Source organism: Panicum virgatum, chromosome 3N (genome assembly GCF_016808335.1).
Source record: "Panicum virgatum strain AP13 chromosome 3N, P.virgatum_v5, whole genome shotgun sequence".
Taxonomy (NCBI): Eukaryota; Viridiplantae; Streptophyta; class Magnoliopsida; order Poales; family Poaceae; genus Panicum; species Panicum virgatum.
The window spans coordinates 18,349,325-18,365,794 of record NC_053147.1 but is presented as its reverse complement, the minus strand read 5'-3'; the positions used below and the strand labels follow the sequence as shown (position 1 = coordinate 18,365,794).

General features: G+C 47.3%; 3 protein-coding genes across 3 annotated transcripts; 1 reads left to right on the top strand and 2 right to left on the bottom strand.

The window, feature by feature from the left end:
• The first annotated feature begins 806 nt into the window (after positions 1-806).
• Positions 807-4,214, top strand: LOC120664802 (mitochondrial outer membrane protein porin 2-like). Its single transcript, XM_039944146.1, has 6 exons — positions 807-958; positions 1,094-1,161; positions 2,789-2,899; positions 3,013-3,102; positions 3,178-3,386; positions 3,601-4,214. The coding sequence occupies exons 1-6, from the start codon at positions 907-909 to the stop codon at positions 3,899-3,901; spliced, it is 831 nt and encodes a 276-aa protein (XP_039800080.1). The 5' UTR covers positions 807-906; the 3' UTR covers positions 3,902-4,214.
• Positions 4,215-4,713: 499 nt separating this feature from the next.
• On the bottom strand, positions 4,714-6,494 carry LOC120667630 (ethylene-responsive transcription factor WRI1-like). The gene is made up of 7 exons (XM_039947670.1): positions 6,268-6,494; positions 6,089-6,210; positions 5,902-5,999; positions 5,721-5,794; positions 5,585-5,635; positions 5,410-5,486; positions 4,714-5,318 (listed from the first exon to the last, which is right to left on the bottom strand). The coding sequence occupies exons 1-7, from the start codon at positions 6,492-6,494 to the stop codon at positions 4,714-4,716; spliced, it is 1,254 nt and encodes a 417-aa protein (XP_039803604.1).
• A 1,923-nt stretch (positions 6,495-8,417) lies between these two features.
• On the bottom strand, positions 8,418-14,440 carry LOC120667629 (probable aldehyde dehydrogenase). Its single transcript, XM_039947669.1, has 13 exons — positions 14,016-14,440; positions 13,471-13,603; positions 13,019-13,086; positions 12,622-12,679; positions 12,353-12,466; positions 11,990-12,073; positions 11,246-11,464; positions 10,620-10,751; positions 10,446-10,535; positions 9,973-10,062; positions 9,385-9,594; positions 8,661-8,771; positions 8,418-8,501 (listed from the first exon to the last, which is right to left on the bottom strand). The coding sequence occupies exons 1-13, from the start codon at positions 14,438-14,440 to the stop codon at positions 8,418-8,420; spliced, it is 1,818 nt and encodes a 605-aa protein (XP_039803603.1).
• Between the last annotated feature and the right edge of the window lie 2,030 nt (positions 14,441-16,470).

The window sequence follows — 16,470 nt, the reverse complement described above, 5'->3', positions numbered from 1 at the left end:
AACCAGTTTAATCTAGATCAAACTCTCTTTACACAAATACCAATATTTTATGAGTTTTGAAAATAAATACAACATAAATCCTAGGAAACCACAATACAAAATTATGCATTAAGGAGATAGTTTCAAATATTATTTCATAGTTTTTTTTTTGCTTACGTGGCTATCTTGAAAACATCAACATGAAATCTTCCATTAGGATTAGCCTAAAAAAACAAGGGGCCTGTTTATTTGGATATATGAGATATTTTTTGCTCCACCTTTTAGCTCTAAATTAACCCTCATGGATTCAAACAGGTGGGTTAATTTTGGACTAAAGTGAATTAGCCCCCTCAGATCCTTTAACCCCTCCAAGAGCTACTAATAAAACTAATTTACATGTTGTCCATAAAAAATTGAGTCTGCACGCACACTTAGATGTGGGAATGGGAGAGAGAGAGTATTAGTCCATGGATTCAAACAGTTTATTTTGAGCTAATTCTTAGCCTACCAATTTAAAATTAAATTTTAGTTTTCAAAATTAGCTTTGCCCTGATATTCCAAACAGTGTCAAGGTAAACAAGATGTTTTTCTCTCTCTCACCAACCTCCCCTCCATGGCTCCAGAAGACATCTCTCTCACCAACCTCCCCTCCAAGTACTCTAGAGAGAGATAACACTAGCCTTGCGGGGGAAGAGAATATTTCAAGCTGCTTCTTTCTATTCAGAAAACGTCAGCAACACACCGCCGCGGGATCGAGTCCAGACCGCTCACCTCGCATCGTGCGGCGCCCGGCGCCGCACGCTCCTGTCACAATAAATAGCGGTGCCCTCCTGCCGGTCCCGTCCACTTCCGTTCTCCACCCCCTCCCCAAAATCCCCTCCCCCCCACCCCTCGCCGCCGGCGCTGTCGCGTCCTCCGCCGCCAGTCATGGCCGCCGCGGGTCCCGGGCTCTACACCGAGATCGGGAAGAAGGCCAGAGGTTTGAGCGGCTCCTCTTGCCTTGCGAGATTCGGGGGCTCGCTTTTGCTGGGGTTGTTCCTTGTCCTTGGTGCTTGTTTGAGTTTGTGGGTTGCTAACACTGGGTTTTGCGGTGTTTTCTTCGTGGAATTGACAGATCTCCTCTACAAGGACTACCACACGGACCAGAAGTTCACGCTCACCACCTACGCCTCCAACGGAGCTGTAAGTTTTCACATCGTGCGTTTACTCTGATTTGGTGTGGTCCGAGTAGATTTTTCTTAGTGGTGTTGGTATTTCGGTGTCCAAGTGGATGACTGTGTAGTGTAGGTACCTTAAAATCGAGCTGCGCTAGCGCGTGGCCATGGTTCGGATTTAATTGAAAGGCTAGATTTGTGTCTGGGTGTAGTTCGGAACTTGAGATGGACTTTGGTTGCGGTTTGTTCCTTGGTATGATTCATGCAGGACTTTGGTATGTGATGCGATGTGTTTGCTTGCTATCGATGTTGCAGTTATATCTGTTGTTTCTATCATTCTCTGTGGATCCTGGCTTCAGTATTTGGCGTGATTTGGTAGGAGAAGTGGTGGATTACTTTCTCCAGTGGCTTCTGGCTTAGATGTGGAGTTGATTGACTTGTCCAGTAACTTGAGTTTTATTAACTGTGTGACATTATTCGATCTGTGGATAATATACATGCTGCGGATGTCAAACGGAGAGGGTGCTTGCCACTGTAATTTGGGCGAATCTTTTTCCTTTTTCACAGGTTTTGTCCATGTATGTGTCATGTTTCCCAGCAGTTCAGTATGTGTGCCAGCAAGTAGCAAATGAATCGTCTAGTCTCTATTTCCCATTGGTACAGTTTGTGTGCTACAACAACAACAACAACATAGCCTTTTTTCCCAAGCAAGTTGGGGTAGGCTTGTGTGCTAATGCAAATAAATCTTCGCTTTAGTGAATTGATGCTGGATTTCCTCATTAATTCATTGGGCATGTTTCAAATGTAGGATGTGGCTAGGTTCATACTAAAAAGTAGTAATTCTAGGAGGAGAAGTGTAGAAATTCTAGGAGGAGATAATACAGTGTTTTGCTATGGTTTACAGTTTATTTCAGCTAGTTGGATAGAGAATCCATCATTTAGCTTATATTCTCTTGTGATGACTTGTTTGATTTGTTTACTGCTGTGTATCAGGGAACATGAACACATTGTAGATTGCGTGTTTGCTAACTATATGTCTTCTGTAAATTATACAGAGTGACTGTAGTTAAGCTAGTTGGATAGAGAATCCATTAATTAGCTTATATTCTCTTGTTATGACTTTATTGGGGAACATGCAGATAATGTAGTATGCTAACTATATGTATTCTGTAAATTATACACATGCTACTCAGTTTCGTATATTTATAGTTTTTATTCTTCTTGCTCCTTTCATGACTTGATTTCTGGATTATGAGTTACATGGGTGTCTCTCCAGTTTCTTTGATGCATGTCTAGCATGCAGAATATGCTACTTTACTACATATATGTATCTGTGTCTTAATTTTCCAGTATTCAATTCGGACGTTTCCATCTGGTTTTAGTTGGTTGTTGCTGGTTTTATGATTCTGGTACGAGATATCAGATAACTGTTAATTATCATTTCTTATACTGATGGGTCCTTGACATTGTTGTGCATGCCAGTTGTCATGCCACAAGCCTACAAATGCATCGCATATCCTATTTCAAGTAGATCGTTGTCTTTGTTGCCAACTTGTGATGTTTCTTTGTCAATATTATCTTTTGGATAGCAATTGTAGTACTTTCTGAATGTTCCCCATGACTGTGTTAGTTATGATCGCTTATGTCATGTGTAGGCCATTACTGCTGCAAGCACAAGGAAAAATGAAGCTATCTTCAGTGAAATCCAGAGCCAGCTGAAGCATGAAAATGTGACAGTGGATGTGAAAGCAACTTCAGAATCTACTGTAAGTTGAAACATTCGTCACTATTGCTCATTTATTACCACATCTTTCACTGATCTCAGAGAAAACAGTTGCCACCATTTCTGTACAAATAACCTGATTTTCCCTTTCACCAGGTGACGACTACATTTACAATTCATGAGCTGTGCACACCAGGTCTGAAGGCAATTTTATGCATTCCTTTCCCATACCAGAAATCAGCAAAGGTACATCTTTTTTTCCTAGATCAAGCAATTTTAGTAATGAATTCACACACTGAATGAGTCTCCTCTTGTCTTTAGGCTGAACTCCAGTACTTGCACCACCATGTTGGTGTCGCTGCTAGTGTTGGCCTGAATGCAAACCCTGTTATTAACTTTTCTGGTGTATTCGGGACTAAAACTGTCGCTGTTGGTGCTGACGCTTCATTTGATACTTCATCTGGGGACTTGACCAAATACAATGCTGGACTGAGCTACACTACTAGTGACTTTGTTGCTGCAGCCACTCTGTAAGTGGTTGCTTCTAATAGTTAACGATTCTTGTTTGCAACTCATTTGCCCTTTAGCAGTGATTAGTCTATCTAGGAAATTTCTAATGGCCAAATATCATGCCTTATTTCTGCATCTCTTACTATCTTCTGCACACACTAGCACGGACTTTGACGAACTTGTGACCAACAGAAATAGTTTAGCTTACAACACTAAGCTCATTTTGTATTTCAGGAACAACAAGGGAGACAGCCTTGCTGCTTCCTACTACCACTTGGTGAATTCAACCACAGCTGTTGGAGGAGAGCTGACTCATAGCTTCTCAAGCAATGAGAACACCCTCACCTTTGGGACACAGCACGCCCTGGACCCTCTGACCACTGTGAAGGCACGCTTCAACAACTATGGCATGGCAAGTGCGCTCATCCAGCACGAATGGAGGCCCAAGTCATTGGTCACCATCTCCACGGAGGTCGACACCAAGGCCATCGAGAAGAGCTCCAAGGTTGGGCTCTCCCTGGTCCTTAAGCCCTGAGGGCGCCAGCTTCTGGTTTTAGGATGTTAGCGTTTGTTATCAGCAGCTGAAGTCCAGTAAACAAGCTTGGACTAAACTTGTAGGCTCAGCTTTGGTGCCGTGGGGTCTCAGATCCCACAAACTCAATTCATTGCGTGTTACCCTGTTCTAGACTACTTGAGGGGTTTCTGCTTTTACCAGTTAATTCGTGGTTCCAACTGCTCTGGCCATTCACGGGCTTTTTGGTGGAAAACTTTGCCCAGACATCTGATTTTCATGTTGTCTACCATTGGATCCTCATCCCTTTTGGGTCGCCTCATAAATTCGGAGAAAGCTATGTTTGCTTGTTTCAGCTATTTTATTGCGTTGCATTTAAGGGTGCAAATTGGTGACCCTTAGGTGCACATCCAACCATTTTTAGTTCAAAATTTTGTACTAATTTTTCAAAAAGAGACGTGATTTTGAAGAAGTACAAAATTTTGAACTAAAGAAGTTTGGAGGTGCACCTAAGGATTACTAATTAACACCCCTAGTTGCATTTGCATACAAATCACAATTGTCTCATGTCCGTTGCTGTTGTAATTCTACCTTCATGGTTTCACTAATTGATCATGATGTCGTTCTCGATTTCAACGTACTCGTATTTGACTTGGATAAAAGCAAGCTCACATACCAGACGAGCAGAAAATGCACCTGGGATTTACCATGGATTAACCTTTGTTGATCAATGCAAAATTGCATAGTCTGGAGCGTGTGGAAGGGAAACTAAGCAATTTGGAATGTTGAAAATTTACATAAGACGCTCTGTTCCAAGCAACAGAATTCTACAGCAACTATTGCAGAGATGTTCCAAAACCGCTCCAATTATCCAACCTCTCGCCATCGTCGTAGCACGCGATTTCTCCCTGAAACCCACCTTCCCGGGCATGGCCGCTGCCTGACGAGAACAGGTCACACATGTCCGGAGCCTCTCCCTGGAAGAAGTTGTGGTACTCGTAGGCTTCCGGATGCGCAGCCGCAGCGGCCTCCCTGATCCCCAGTCCGGCCTCCTCGGCGTCAGAGTTCTTTTCGACCAGCTGCCGGAACATGGACGACTTGAGCAGGAGGCTGAGCGCGGTGGGCGAGCCTCTCTTCCTCACGCCGCCGGGAGACATCAGGGAGGCCTCTTGGCCGCCGCCACTCCCCGGCGGCGGCGGAGGCGCATTGTGATCCAGCAGAAACGGGTTACCGCGCGGGAGCATCTGGGGCTCCGCCGGGTGGAGCTGCTCGGCCTGAGTCGTCTGCATCAGGAGGGCCTCAGGGTTGAAGGCGACGGGGGCGCTCGGGCTCGGCTTCAGCCATGTGATGTAGGATCTCAGGTCGAAGTTGGTGACCGCGTTCACGCCCTTGTACTCTATGGCGGCGATGTCGTACGCGCGCGCGGCCTCTTCTTGGGTGCCTGGAACAGTGAAATTTTGTTCTTGGGGATGTGAAATTTTGTACATTGTTGTGGTAGATATGAAAGGTAGAAGTTGTGGGGATGTACTCACTGTAAGTTCCTAGGTAGAGATACTTGTTCCCGAAGACGCGGCCGATTCTTGCTTCCCATCTTCCGTTTTGATGATGCCTGAAAGCATTTGCATGGTGTTGGACCTTCAACTTCTAGATGTGTTTTTGCACTGCTTATGGAGGAATTCAAGATTTTCTCTCAAAAAAATGTAGTACCTGGCGACCCCTCGGTACTTGGACACTCCTCTTGAGAAGCCACTGCTCTTCCTGTCATCAAGATAAAACCTTATTTCAGAATTTGAGGCACAGCATTTTTTTACAGTAGTAGTACTTCTGCAGGGACAATGTGTACCTTCTCAATGATGCAAGGTACTCTTCCTTTGTAAGGTTCTCCATTATCTTCAGCTCCTTCTCGTAGTCCATGACCTGAAACATACCAATCAAACAAAATCAGCAACACTGCCATGCAGACTGACAGACTTGACTAGTCCATTTGTTCGTTGCTGTTTTGCAAACTGCTCCAGAGTCGTTACCGGGAAGTTTGTGTAGGTGGTGGGTCCCCAGTACTTGAGAGCAGCAAGGTCGTAGGCCCTTGCAGCTGCCTCCTCCTCATCGTATGCTCCCAGGTAGACTGTTATTAGCAATCAAAAAAACATGTCCAGCATTGGTCACTCATCTGATGCGTTTAGGCAAGAGACTTCAGACCTCCCAAGAACCTACCTTGCTTTCCCTTTTTCCTCTGCGTTGGATTCCACGAGTTCTTGTCCCACAAATGCGCTTCAAAACGACCTGTCCATCGGTGCCTGCAACACAAGATGCTCTCTTGTGATCTCGCCTGTTTTCTTCGTTTCCAGCCCCAGGCTCCGCAGTCACACACGTTGGTTCCGTGTTCCTGTTACCTGCTGACTCCGCGGAACCTGGAGCTCCTCTTGACGGTGATGCTCGGCAGCGGCTTGCCAATGCCGCTGCCGTTGGCGCCGCCGCTGATCGGCGCGAGCAGAGGCGGCTCCCTCCTCCTCCTCCTCCTCACCACCACCTGGCCCGCCTCCGGCGCGCTCATCGCCGCGGCGGGAGCCGGCCCCGCGTAGCCCTCTATCTCGCTCTTGACCATCAGCAAGTTCTCCATGGCTCGCCCGCCCAGCTGCAGCAATGCAACGAGCGGACGGACGGTGGGAGCAGGGAGGCTGCGAGCTAGGTGAGACGCCGGAACCCAGCGGTGCGCTTATATACAGCCGCGCCGCTGCGTCGCCCGGCGACAGGTTTTGTCTGCTGGCGAGCGCGCGACAAGGCGTTGATGGTTTTCACGGGGGCCTCAGGCCATGAGGCCAAGCTCCGCCTGTCTTCACTATGCGCTTTTGTCCGGGCTCCTGTTTGGGAACATCGAGTTCAACTGCAACGATTCCTTGCCTTGTCTTATCTCGGGCTGCTGCGGCTGCAGAGAGTGCGCTCGCTGCGTTTGTGTGTATGCAGTCAGGCGTGTGCGCGCGCGTTCCCTTTATTTTAGGTTTTCCTTCACAGCATATTTGCGTTTCCAACATGCTGCAACAAGAAGGCCGGGCATCATTCCCCGGAGGAGTCCAAGGAAAGCTTGGCTTCGTCTTCCGCGGGAGGACAAGATAGCAGCAACCGATCTGAGAAATCTGTGCCGGGGGCGCTGCGCTACGCTTGTCGCCTTTCCGTGTCCGCGGCGAGGTGGCGTACTGGCGTCTTGTACGGCTCACCACCGGCGAGACGTGTGTCTTTCGTCTTGGAATACTTCTCTTTTTTTATAGCTCGGCGACTGGAGAAATAACTGTGCTTCTTGGTTAGCTCCAATGCAATGGCTTGGGTTGCATGTTGTCGTTCCAGATTGAGGTCGTGGTGAGTGAGTACGGGGACGGGACGATCGGACCGGCTCGGCGACTCCGTCGGGCGTTACGGCGCAAGGCGCCGGCGGACCCCCGCGCGCGCCGACCCTCCGCCGCGGCCACGTACGGTACGGCGTCTCCTCCGCATGTCCGTCGCGGCAAACCACGGGCGGATAGAGACTTGAATCCGACTCAGAGTCCGAGACTGAGATGTGATGTCCGGACACTGTTGGCTCCCTGCTTCCTCGACACTGGTCGCCGCGCGGCGATGCACCGCCGGCGGACCGAACGCTCACTCACTCATCTGACGGGACGCGTACCGTGCGGTGCGGCCGCACCCCCGTGCCCGTGTCGACGCCTGGCGAGAGGGAACAGAGTCCGCCGCCAAATGAGCTGTGTAGCCAACACCGATCTCGTTACACCAGCTGCGGCGCGTGTTCTCACGCGGAGGCGCGCAGAGCAATCGGCGGTCGTCGAGGCCAGGCGCCTTCCAGGGGCGCTCTACGCCGACCATGGACGACCTCGCCGGTTCACCGTCGCGCCTCAGTTCAGAAGGCTGGAACCCGCGTGCAGCTGCTGGTGGCACCACCATGGCCGCAACAGGATCACGCTGGCCTGTGTTAAGACGAGATCACTACTCGAGCCGAGCGTCCACGTAGGTTTCAGGAACAGTAGAGAATGCGAAAGCAATGACGCACTACATACATTGTACGAGCAAACCATCCGCATGGCAATTGAACTAGCTAAAACTAAGAACTGTGGTAAAAATTCTAGTATTATTATCGATCCAATCTCCAATTCTGATTCCTGAACCACCACTACAAAATTCTTCTCTGTCCTTCATATTACGTTTCTGGAGGCTACAGAGAATGGCTAGACGGGCAGATTATTCGAAACAATTTGACTCGGCCTTCTCAGGAAATCCTGAACCCTTCCACTTCTCGCCCCCCTTTTATTGTTTGAGTTCTCTTCTAGCTGATGAATCTCCGTACTTTTATGTCGGGGAGGGGAGTGCCCAGTCCTTGGGCACGGGCCCGATATCGTATATGATCTCCCTGTGGCAGGACCAAACAAGTTTGATGGCTTCTGGAGTGCCGATCCCTGCACCTCTTGGGTCCCCAGCCGGACCAAACCTGAATTTTACAGGGGAGTGAAAATGTTATTATGCTGGTGTTGTAAGAAGTGTGGTAATGTGTTTTAGCTCACCAATGGTTCTGCGGAGCGCCAGTTGTCCTTGCTCTGATTCCAGCATATGTTGTCCCATTGACAGATCTGCCAAGCACGTCCTGAAAACCGAGATAAGGGCTCTAAGGTCATTGAAGTGTTTGATCATCGACAGTAACACGACTGAAGGTTTCTATGCCAGAAATGAGGAGTAACATATAACAAAGAAAGTAGATGAATATGAATGTAAACATCCCGAACAGAGAGCAAAACCAACTTGCCTGCAGGAATAATGGATCGTTTGAAACTACTGCAGCGGTCAGATGTGCATTCATCCTTTCACAGGCTTCTAATACCAACTCGAGCTGATCATCAGAATATTCTGTAACCACCTGATTGGGAAATCAGAATATATCAGTGTTTTTACCACAGAACAGCGTAGCAATAGGTACACTAGTAGAAGTAGAATACATCGCTGGCATCGAAATATGTAGTTAACCCCAAATAAGCATTTGCCAGTAAGGGTAATGATTAATGACGCCACCAAAGATTGTTTTGGTAAGCAAAAGATCCATGCAGCTTAGAACGAATTCAGGAAAACCTACAGGTAGATGTTGCACCCCGTAACAAAGAATAGTATGTGTTTCCTATGGTCATGGCCATGCGAACATCCGAGGTAAATGCTTCAGGATGAGGTTAATACTTGGCATATAATAGATTGATAACAGTTCCACAGGAATGCAAGGCATCAAAACTATTATTGCATTTCTGAAATTTATGCTGCCTATAATAAAATAAAATGCAGACGTGAACAAACTGTACAAACAGAAAGCAGAGATGTGTTCCAAAACCAAGAACAATGCTATTATGTTACCACGAGTCCATCTATGATATATGTTCGTGGAAGAGGTTAGTAGTAATAGTGTCAGGAATGCAAGGATTACCGATGAGCATTGGAGTATTATTTGAAATTATGATAAGCTAATGACATTTGGGGTCTATTACCTGGAATGGACCAAATATCTCCTTTGTCACAAGCTCAAAATTCCCACTTTTAAGGATTTCATCTAGAGGAACAAATACAGCAGTTGGCTTCAAAGCACCGTATATCTTTGGAATAGAGTGATTCTCCAAAGGTTCACCACCAAACAGAACCTTTGATCCGCGTATCTTGAGAAGGTTGTTCATGTGCTCTGTCATGGCTTCTGTAGTAACCTGGATCAGAAAAGATCAACATTATTATTACTTCACTAATTCTAAGAAGAAATAGAAAACTGCTTAAAGTGTCATCCAGTTGTGCAACCATATAAAAAGTCAACACACAAAATTCAGTGATGAATATCCCTTTTTCTCCGCACATATTAACCTTTTAGATGGACACCTGTACTATGCAAAGACCATTCTTTCTCCTCGTCTTACACTATTTGATGTCTGGACCTCACATCTATTAAAATAACAGGAAACCATATTATTACCTGGTTCTATTTATTGGTTGAGTAAGCTTTTTAACTGATACATAATAGGAAAATCACACCATAGCACGGAAGTTAGAAGAACATTATGTGACAAAAATGCCAATAATTGTCCACTTACCGTAAGGACAGGGCCAATTGTCAAATCTTCAAGCTTCCTTCTTTCAGAAAGTTTCTTCATTTTCTCAATCAGACCACTAGAGGACCAATTCTGCAAGTGGAAGTGAAGTATAATAAAGAACAAATATGGACATCGTAATTTGGTAACAATGCAAAATATGCTCCAAGGCATGTAAGCTTCTCAAATAGCTTCCAAAGTTAAAAACATCATAGCAATTGCATCTACAACAACTGTCCTGCTCCCACAACTTGAGTGCATACAAAGAAACAGTTGACCAATATGGTTAGATTGGTGGTCTAAATCCTATCATTGACCAAATTATTACACAAAAAACAAGAAGCAAAAAGACATCAACAACTGGGACCACAACTCATTTATAAATCGGCAAAGAAAGATTATGCATCATAGGCGATGCACAGAGTCCACAATCACGACCCAAGACGACTAGCAAAGTAAGCCACATTCTGCAGTACCTTGTGCATGAATAGAACAGATTGAGCAGAGCACTTTTGACCACTGCAAGCATAAGCATCCTGATCGCAAACCCAAGCAATATAATCAACCTGTTTGGCACAAAATCCAGTTAAGTCACAGATCTAATTGTGAATATATAATTTTAGATGTTGAACTGAAGTATGACTTCAGACCTCTTGAACATCTGGACCAAGGATTTTCCAATCAAAACCAGCATCCTCCAACTTGATTCGGCCATTCAAATCAGCAGCCAATTTCTCTGCTACCCGTGAGCTCCCAGTGAAAAGGGTCATTTTTGGATTAGCCTACAAGAGATCACAAAAAGAATTCAAGCATGAAATCTACCACCTGCAAGCAGAATGTAAACCCAATTGGTAGACCAAAGATTTTCTCATTGAATGAGAAAACAAGCGAGTGCTGAGATACATATTGCTCTGTAATAACTCTATAAAACCTCGCTTGCTGAACATGATGTACGACATACTTACAAATGAAAATGTTGCTGGATTGGTTGAAGCACAACCTACTGGTGCTATCAATGACATGGACAACTCTTAATTCTTAAACCAAAAGAGTTGACAAGAAAAAAACAGGTATTTATTTCAAACATGTAACTAGTTCCTTATCGAACATAGTAGTAAGTATGCTAGTAAACAAACCAAAAAAGGTATTCAGAACTTAAAACAATAAGGATTGTTATCCCAAAGAAACTTCCATGGCAATTACAGTGATCATGAGTTGCCTTATCTGGTTACTCTATCTTGCTATAACCAGTGCCAGCAAGTTACAGAGTTCATACCTCTAACAGGAGCTTGTTCATGGTGATACCATCAGAATTTAAGAAATCCATATCCTCGGCTGGCAATCCACAATCATGAAGCAACCTGAGCATTTGTTCCATCACAACACTAACCTTGCTGTCAACTTTGAGGACCGGTTTATTTCCCATGTATAGGGCTCCCATTACTTGTAGTAAAGGAATCTCCAATGGAAAATTGAATGGTGTGATAATTGCAACCTGCTCAGTTTCTAGATCATATTAGCTCTAACACATCACAAGTTTGAATGGAAGAAAAATAAACTTGCATGGTTACACCACATAAGATAAAAGATAAAACTAAGTCATCAGCTAACATGTGACAGTCCACATCCAAACATCAAACTGAACGTGCTGAGATATTTGGGTATATATGGTCATGACAACAACCAATTTGACTAGCATAGTAAAAGTTAGTCTTCAGGTTCCAATCCAGACAGCAAATACAATAAATTTTGTCGAAAGACATGTCCAAACATCAAAGGTATGTCTTGAAACAGAGATTGGAATATAACTCAAAAGGAGCAAGTGCTTCAACAACACAGGCTTGCTTATCACCTTAAGAAATTTGCTCCATGTAAATTAACTTGATACTCTAGGAAATTGATTTGCAAAAATTACACTTCTTTCACATGGCTTCTTATGTGCTCCAAAGACTACATACAAAATGAATCGGAGAAATCTAAAATACAGTATTTTTCACAAGAGGCTGTTAAGAAAACTTACTGGGCCATAAGGCCAACGGTAGCCATTACTTCTTTGTCCGAGATGGTTGCCAGGTACAGCAAATGACCTTGCCAGAAAGCGTACCTGTTACAGTAGGAAAAGAAAACATATAAATGGTGAGAAGATAAAACTGACACCCTTTCAATCTGCAACCTGGAACATTTTCTTCCAATCTGCAGACTAGACCACTTTGACAGCTATTTGGTGTTGCTGCATGCTCTCATTTCTCAACCCACTACTACAGCTACTTGGATCAAGACTAATGGATAAACTTTCATGTATACCAGTATTGTTCATCATGCAGGTGACGAAATCTTGTCTCCAGAGCATACAAAAAAAAAAAGCAAACAGAGTCAAAAATACCTGATCTCCACAGAAGTTTTCCAAGAACTTTTGAGAAACTTGAACTTCTGCAAGAGCTTGTTGGTAGCTCTTTGGAGATACCCTCTGGATAAGTTTTGCAAAGAAATCTGAAACCTGCAAAGAGTATATTGACAACAATGAGCCATGGAAAACAATATCTAACAAAAAAGACATGTTAGATGTATCTCTTCTCAAGCATAGTAGCATCATCTGCGAAATGTTTGTAAGGATAAAATAGTGTTAGATAATATAGTATCATTATGGCATACCGCAGGTTGGCCCAGCATATGTGCAGCTTTTGCAGATATATCTCCATACATGAGGTACCTGTATATTGGAGTTTTTAATAAAAAACATAAACAAATTTATGATAAGAATAAGTTGTAGCTTGAAGACTGTGAAAAGAAAAACACATCAATTTTCGTTGGGCAGTGGGAACACATGTCAGAGAACTAGGATATCACGGCAAGATTACCTATAGCACACAATAAAATTCAATGACCAAGTCAAGACTAACAAGCAACTTCGGATATGGTGATTTAAATGAGACTTCGAGGGTAGATAAGTTGATCAGGCTTAAGTAATTTTTGTTATTTTGCTCTTTTGGGGGGAGTCAAAATAAGTTAGCCCTGAATATTGTTCAAAATACAAGAGAGCTACACAGACCTCTCTGGAGCTTTAAGTGGGTTGTGAAGTCCATGCTTAGGGCATGTAGATAAGCTCTCCACAAATGGCTGCAGAAGAAAAAACCATGATATTTTGTATGAGATCATACTCAACAGAAAATTTTCAAACAAACGACACTTCTTTTACATGGCAACATAAGAACATTAAACAAGTTTAAATGCAACATTTTGGACTGACAACAGTTCTATATTTGCATAGTCATAGTAAATATGAATGAAGTTGGCACACCCTCACTAAAATAAAAGGAGTATGAAAAGCTAAGTTTGATATATAAAAAAGTAATAAAATAAAAGGAGTATGGAAAGCTAAGTTTGGTATATAACAAAGTGTTTTGCATTCTTTAAATTTGAGGAAAGTTGAAAAGGTTAAATGTAGTTGAACTATGCTTGCATGAACATGAACGCAACATGGAAAATATAAGAGAAGCATACCTTTATTTCGGTTCCCTGAACCTCAGCAACTTTGATGAATTTTTCACCATTTAGAGGATCAACTATCCAGTTCCAGTTAGCAGATGCTGTCCAGCTGCCCTGCACTGAACCGTTGTGGTTGAGGCACAAGCACCTCAGTGTCAGATTCATATCGTTGAGCATTGATTGGAGAAATTAAACAATATCTTATATGCTAGTATGCTACAAAACAGTCATATTATTCAATTTCCTAGAACCCGCACGGCACAGAAGCATGGGTTTAAAAAAAAGAGTTAAATACACCAGCGGCCCTCGAACTTGTCCTGAGGTGTTACTTAGGTCCACGAACTCGCAAAATCGAAATCTGACACCCTGAACTTGTTAAGTTGTGTCACTTAGGTCCATACCCCTTGAGATGGCGCCATGTGGCATGGATATATGCAAAAATACCCTCCAAAAGTGCTATCTTCTACCTTCACACCCTCCCTCCCATTCTCTCTCTCTCCCCACGCCTCCCCTGCTTCCTCCGCAGTGCGTGGAGCCGCCGCCGCCCCCTGCCTCCTCGCCTTCCACTGGAGCTCGCGGCCACCGCGGACGCTGCCGCCCCCTGGAGAGCGAACCCCGCCGCATTGAAGACCTCGAGCTGAGTGAGGTTCTGCAGCCCGTCGACTTGGAAGCGCGGATTCGGGCGGCCCAGCCGCGTGCGCCGCGGCTGGCGGAGCTGCGCGCGGCGGCGGTGCTGGATGGCCGTGGCTGGGTGGACCTGCGAGCGGCCGCGGCTTGCGGGGTTGCGCGCGGCGGGGCGCGCCGCGGCCGGTGGAGCTGCGGGCGGCAGCGGGGCCGGACCGCGGCCGGCGCAGCGCAACAAGGCCGGCGGAGCTGCGCGCGGCGCCGAGGCACGACCGCAGGCCGGTGGGGCTGAGTCGAGGAGGTCGGAGACGAGTGCCGTGGAGCAGATCCTCCGTGTCAAGGCCACTGTGCGGCCCCGCATTGCCGCCGCCGCCTAGCCAACGGCCGCCTAGATCTAGCCTTGGTGCTGCCGCCGTCCGGAGATGGGAGCCGCCGCGGCAGCCCACACCCGCTCACGCCGCGCAGGGGGCCAGGCCGTCGCATGGAGAGTGGCCGCGTCCAGGGGCCGTCGTAGTGGCCTGGCCCCGTGCGCCGGCGGTGGTGCCCGTGGCAGCTCTGGCGGCGAGCTGCTCCAGGGTCGACGAGCCGGGACGACTGGTGGGGTGGCTCGGCGAGGTCGCAGTGGAGCCCGATGCCAGAGGAATCGACCGGAGTCGCGGTGGTGGTGGCGGATTTGCCCGGCGGCCAGCTCCTCTGTTTCGCGGGCGGCGACGCTGTTGGGCAGCAGGGAGGTGACTCCGGCGCGGGACAGCCTGGGCGACGGCCGAGGAAGCTTGGCGGGGTCTCGACAAGGCCTCACGCGTGAGGAATCGGCGTGGCAAGCCATGCCTGCGGCGGATTTGTCTGCGGGGGCGGCTTGGTTCCAGAGCAGAGCATGGCGGGCGACGGCGCTCCGCGGCTGGGCCATGCGGCGCGCGGCGGCGATGGCATCTGGATGGATGGTGCGTGGCGGCCACTGCTCCGCCGTGCCGCCATCTCGAGACCGAGCGGAGGGAGCGGCGAGCCAGGGTGTCGAGACCGCCGTGAGAGGAGGAGCCGACCGAGGCAGAGCATGATGGCGGACGCGAGCGAGAGCTTGGCGAAGGCCCAGAGCCCCCGGGGCACCTGCAGCAGCGCGTGACGTAGAGCGGCTACGCGACGGCGATGGCCCAGGACGTGATGTCGTACGCCGCGGCGGCCTCGCACAGCCCCCAGCCGAGGACACCGACCAAGAGCGCGAGCATGGCGACATGCGCGGCACCTCGGGCGCCGCCGCTGCCAGCGCAATGAGCGGCAGCGCCCAGAGCCCCCGCGCGCTCCTCCTCCCGATGCCGGCGGTGAGAGAGAGGTGAAAGAGATGAGGAGGACGTAGATACAGAAGACGATAAAATTTAAGGGTTTTTTTTTGCATATATTCATGCCCCTTGAAGGGTTATGGACCTAAGTGGCACAACTTGACAAGTTCAGGGTGCCAGATTTCGATTTTGCGAGTTCGTGGACCTAAGTGACACCTCAGGACAAGTTCGAGGGTCGCTGGTGTATTTAACTCTAAAAAAAATACACACACAAGCAGAACCCTCACCGAAATTCTGCACTTCCGCGGGACTGGATCCTGAAATCTCCTGTGGAGAAACCGTTGCAAATGACGGTGCGTGCAACCACCTGCGAATCACGCAAACAATCAGTCGCAGACTGAAGTGAACTCATCATCCGAAGCGACTCAACCGAACGCCCCGAACAATCCTGGCAGGTAAGCTTATCGCGACCGCTCGGTACGCGCTGCCCATCAGTGTGCGATCCCCCAATTCGCATCACACCACGTAGCGGAGCGCCTCAAATTTACACGCACGATCCACCAGCGCGCAACAGATCGCGGAAGTGGAGAAGGGAGTGGGGGTGCGAGGCGGATCACCTGGACACGCACGCGAGGGGAGCGGATCGGCGGGCGGCGGCGGCAAGCTGCCGCCGCGAGAGGAGGCGGCTCATCTACGGGTAGCCGCGCCCGCGGCTCCGCTGCGTTCCGCTCTGCGATTGTCAGGGAGTGATGGCTTGTTGGGTTCGGGTGCCTTGCGCTGTCGTCGCGTATCGCTGCAGGCGCTTTTAACTTTCCACGGCAGCTCCTCTGGTGGCTCTGTGCGTGGCCTCGGGGGCGATTCGGCTGCGCGCGGATCCCGAAAGGTCTGACGGACGATGGACAACTCGCCTTATCTTCCTATGTGCACCACTAACTACTGTAAATTACTTTTTTATATTATCCTTATTAAATTGTTCCGCTGGTTGATTTTTGCTCGCCATAGAACAAATTACCTTTTATCCATAAGTTGTTGTGTAGGCTAGGTTCAGATTTACCGATTTAGACAATTTTCAGTGAATGTTTCATCAGAGTTTTATACACATTAAATAAAATACAAT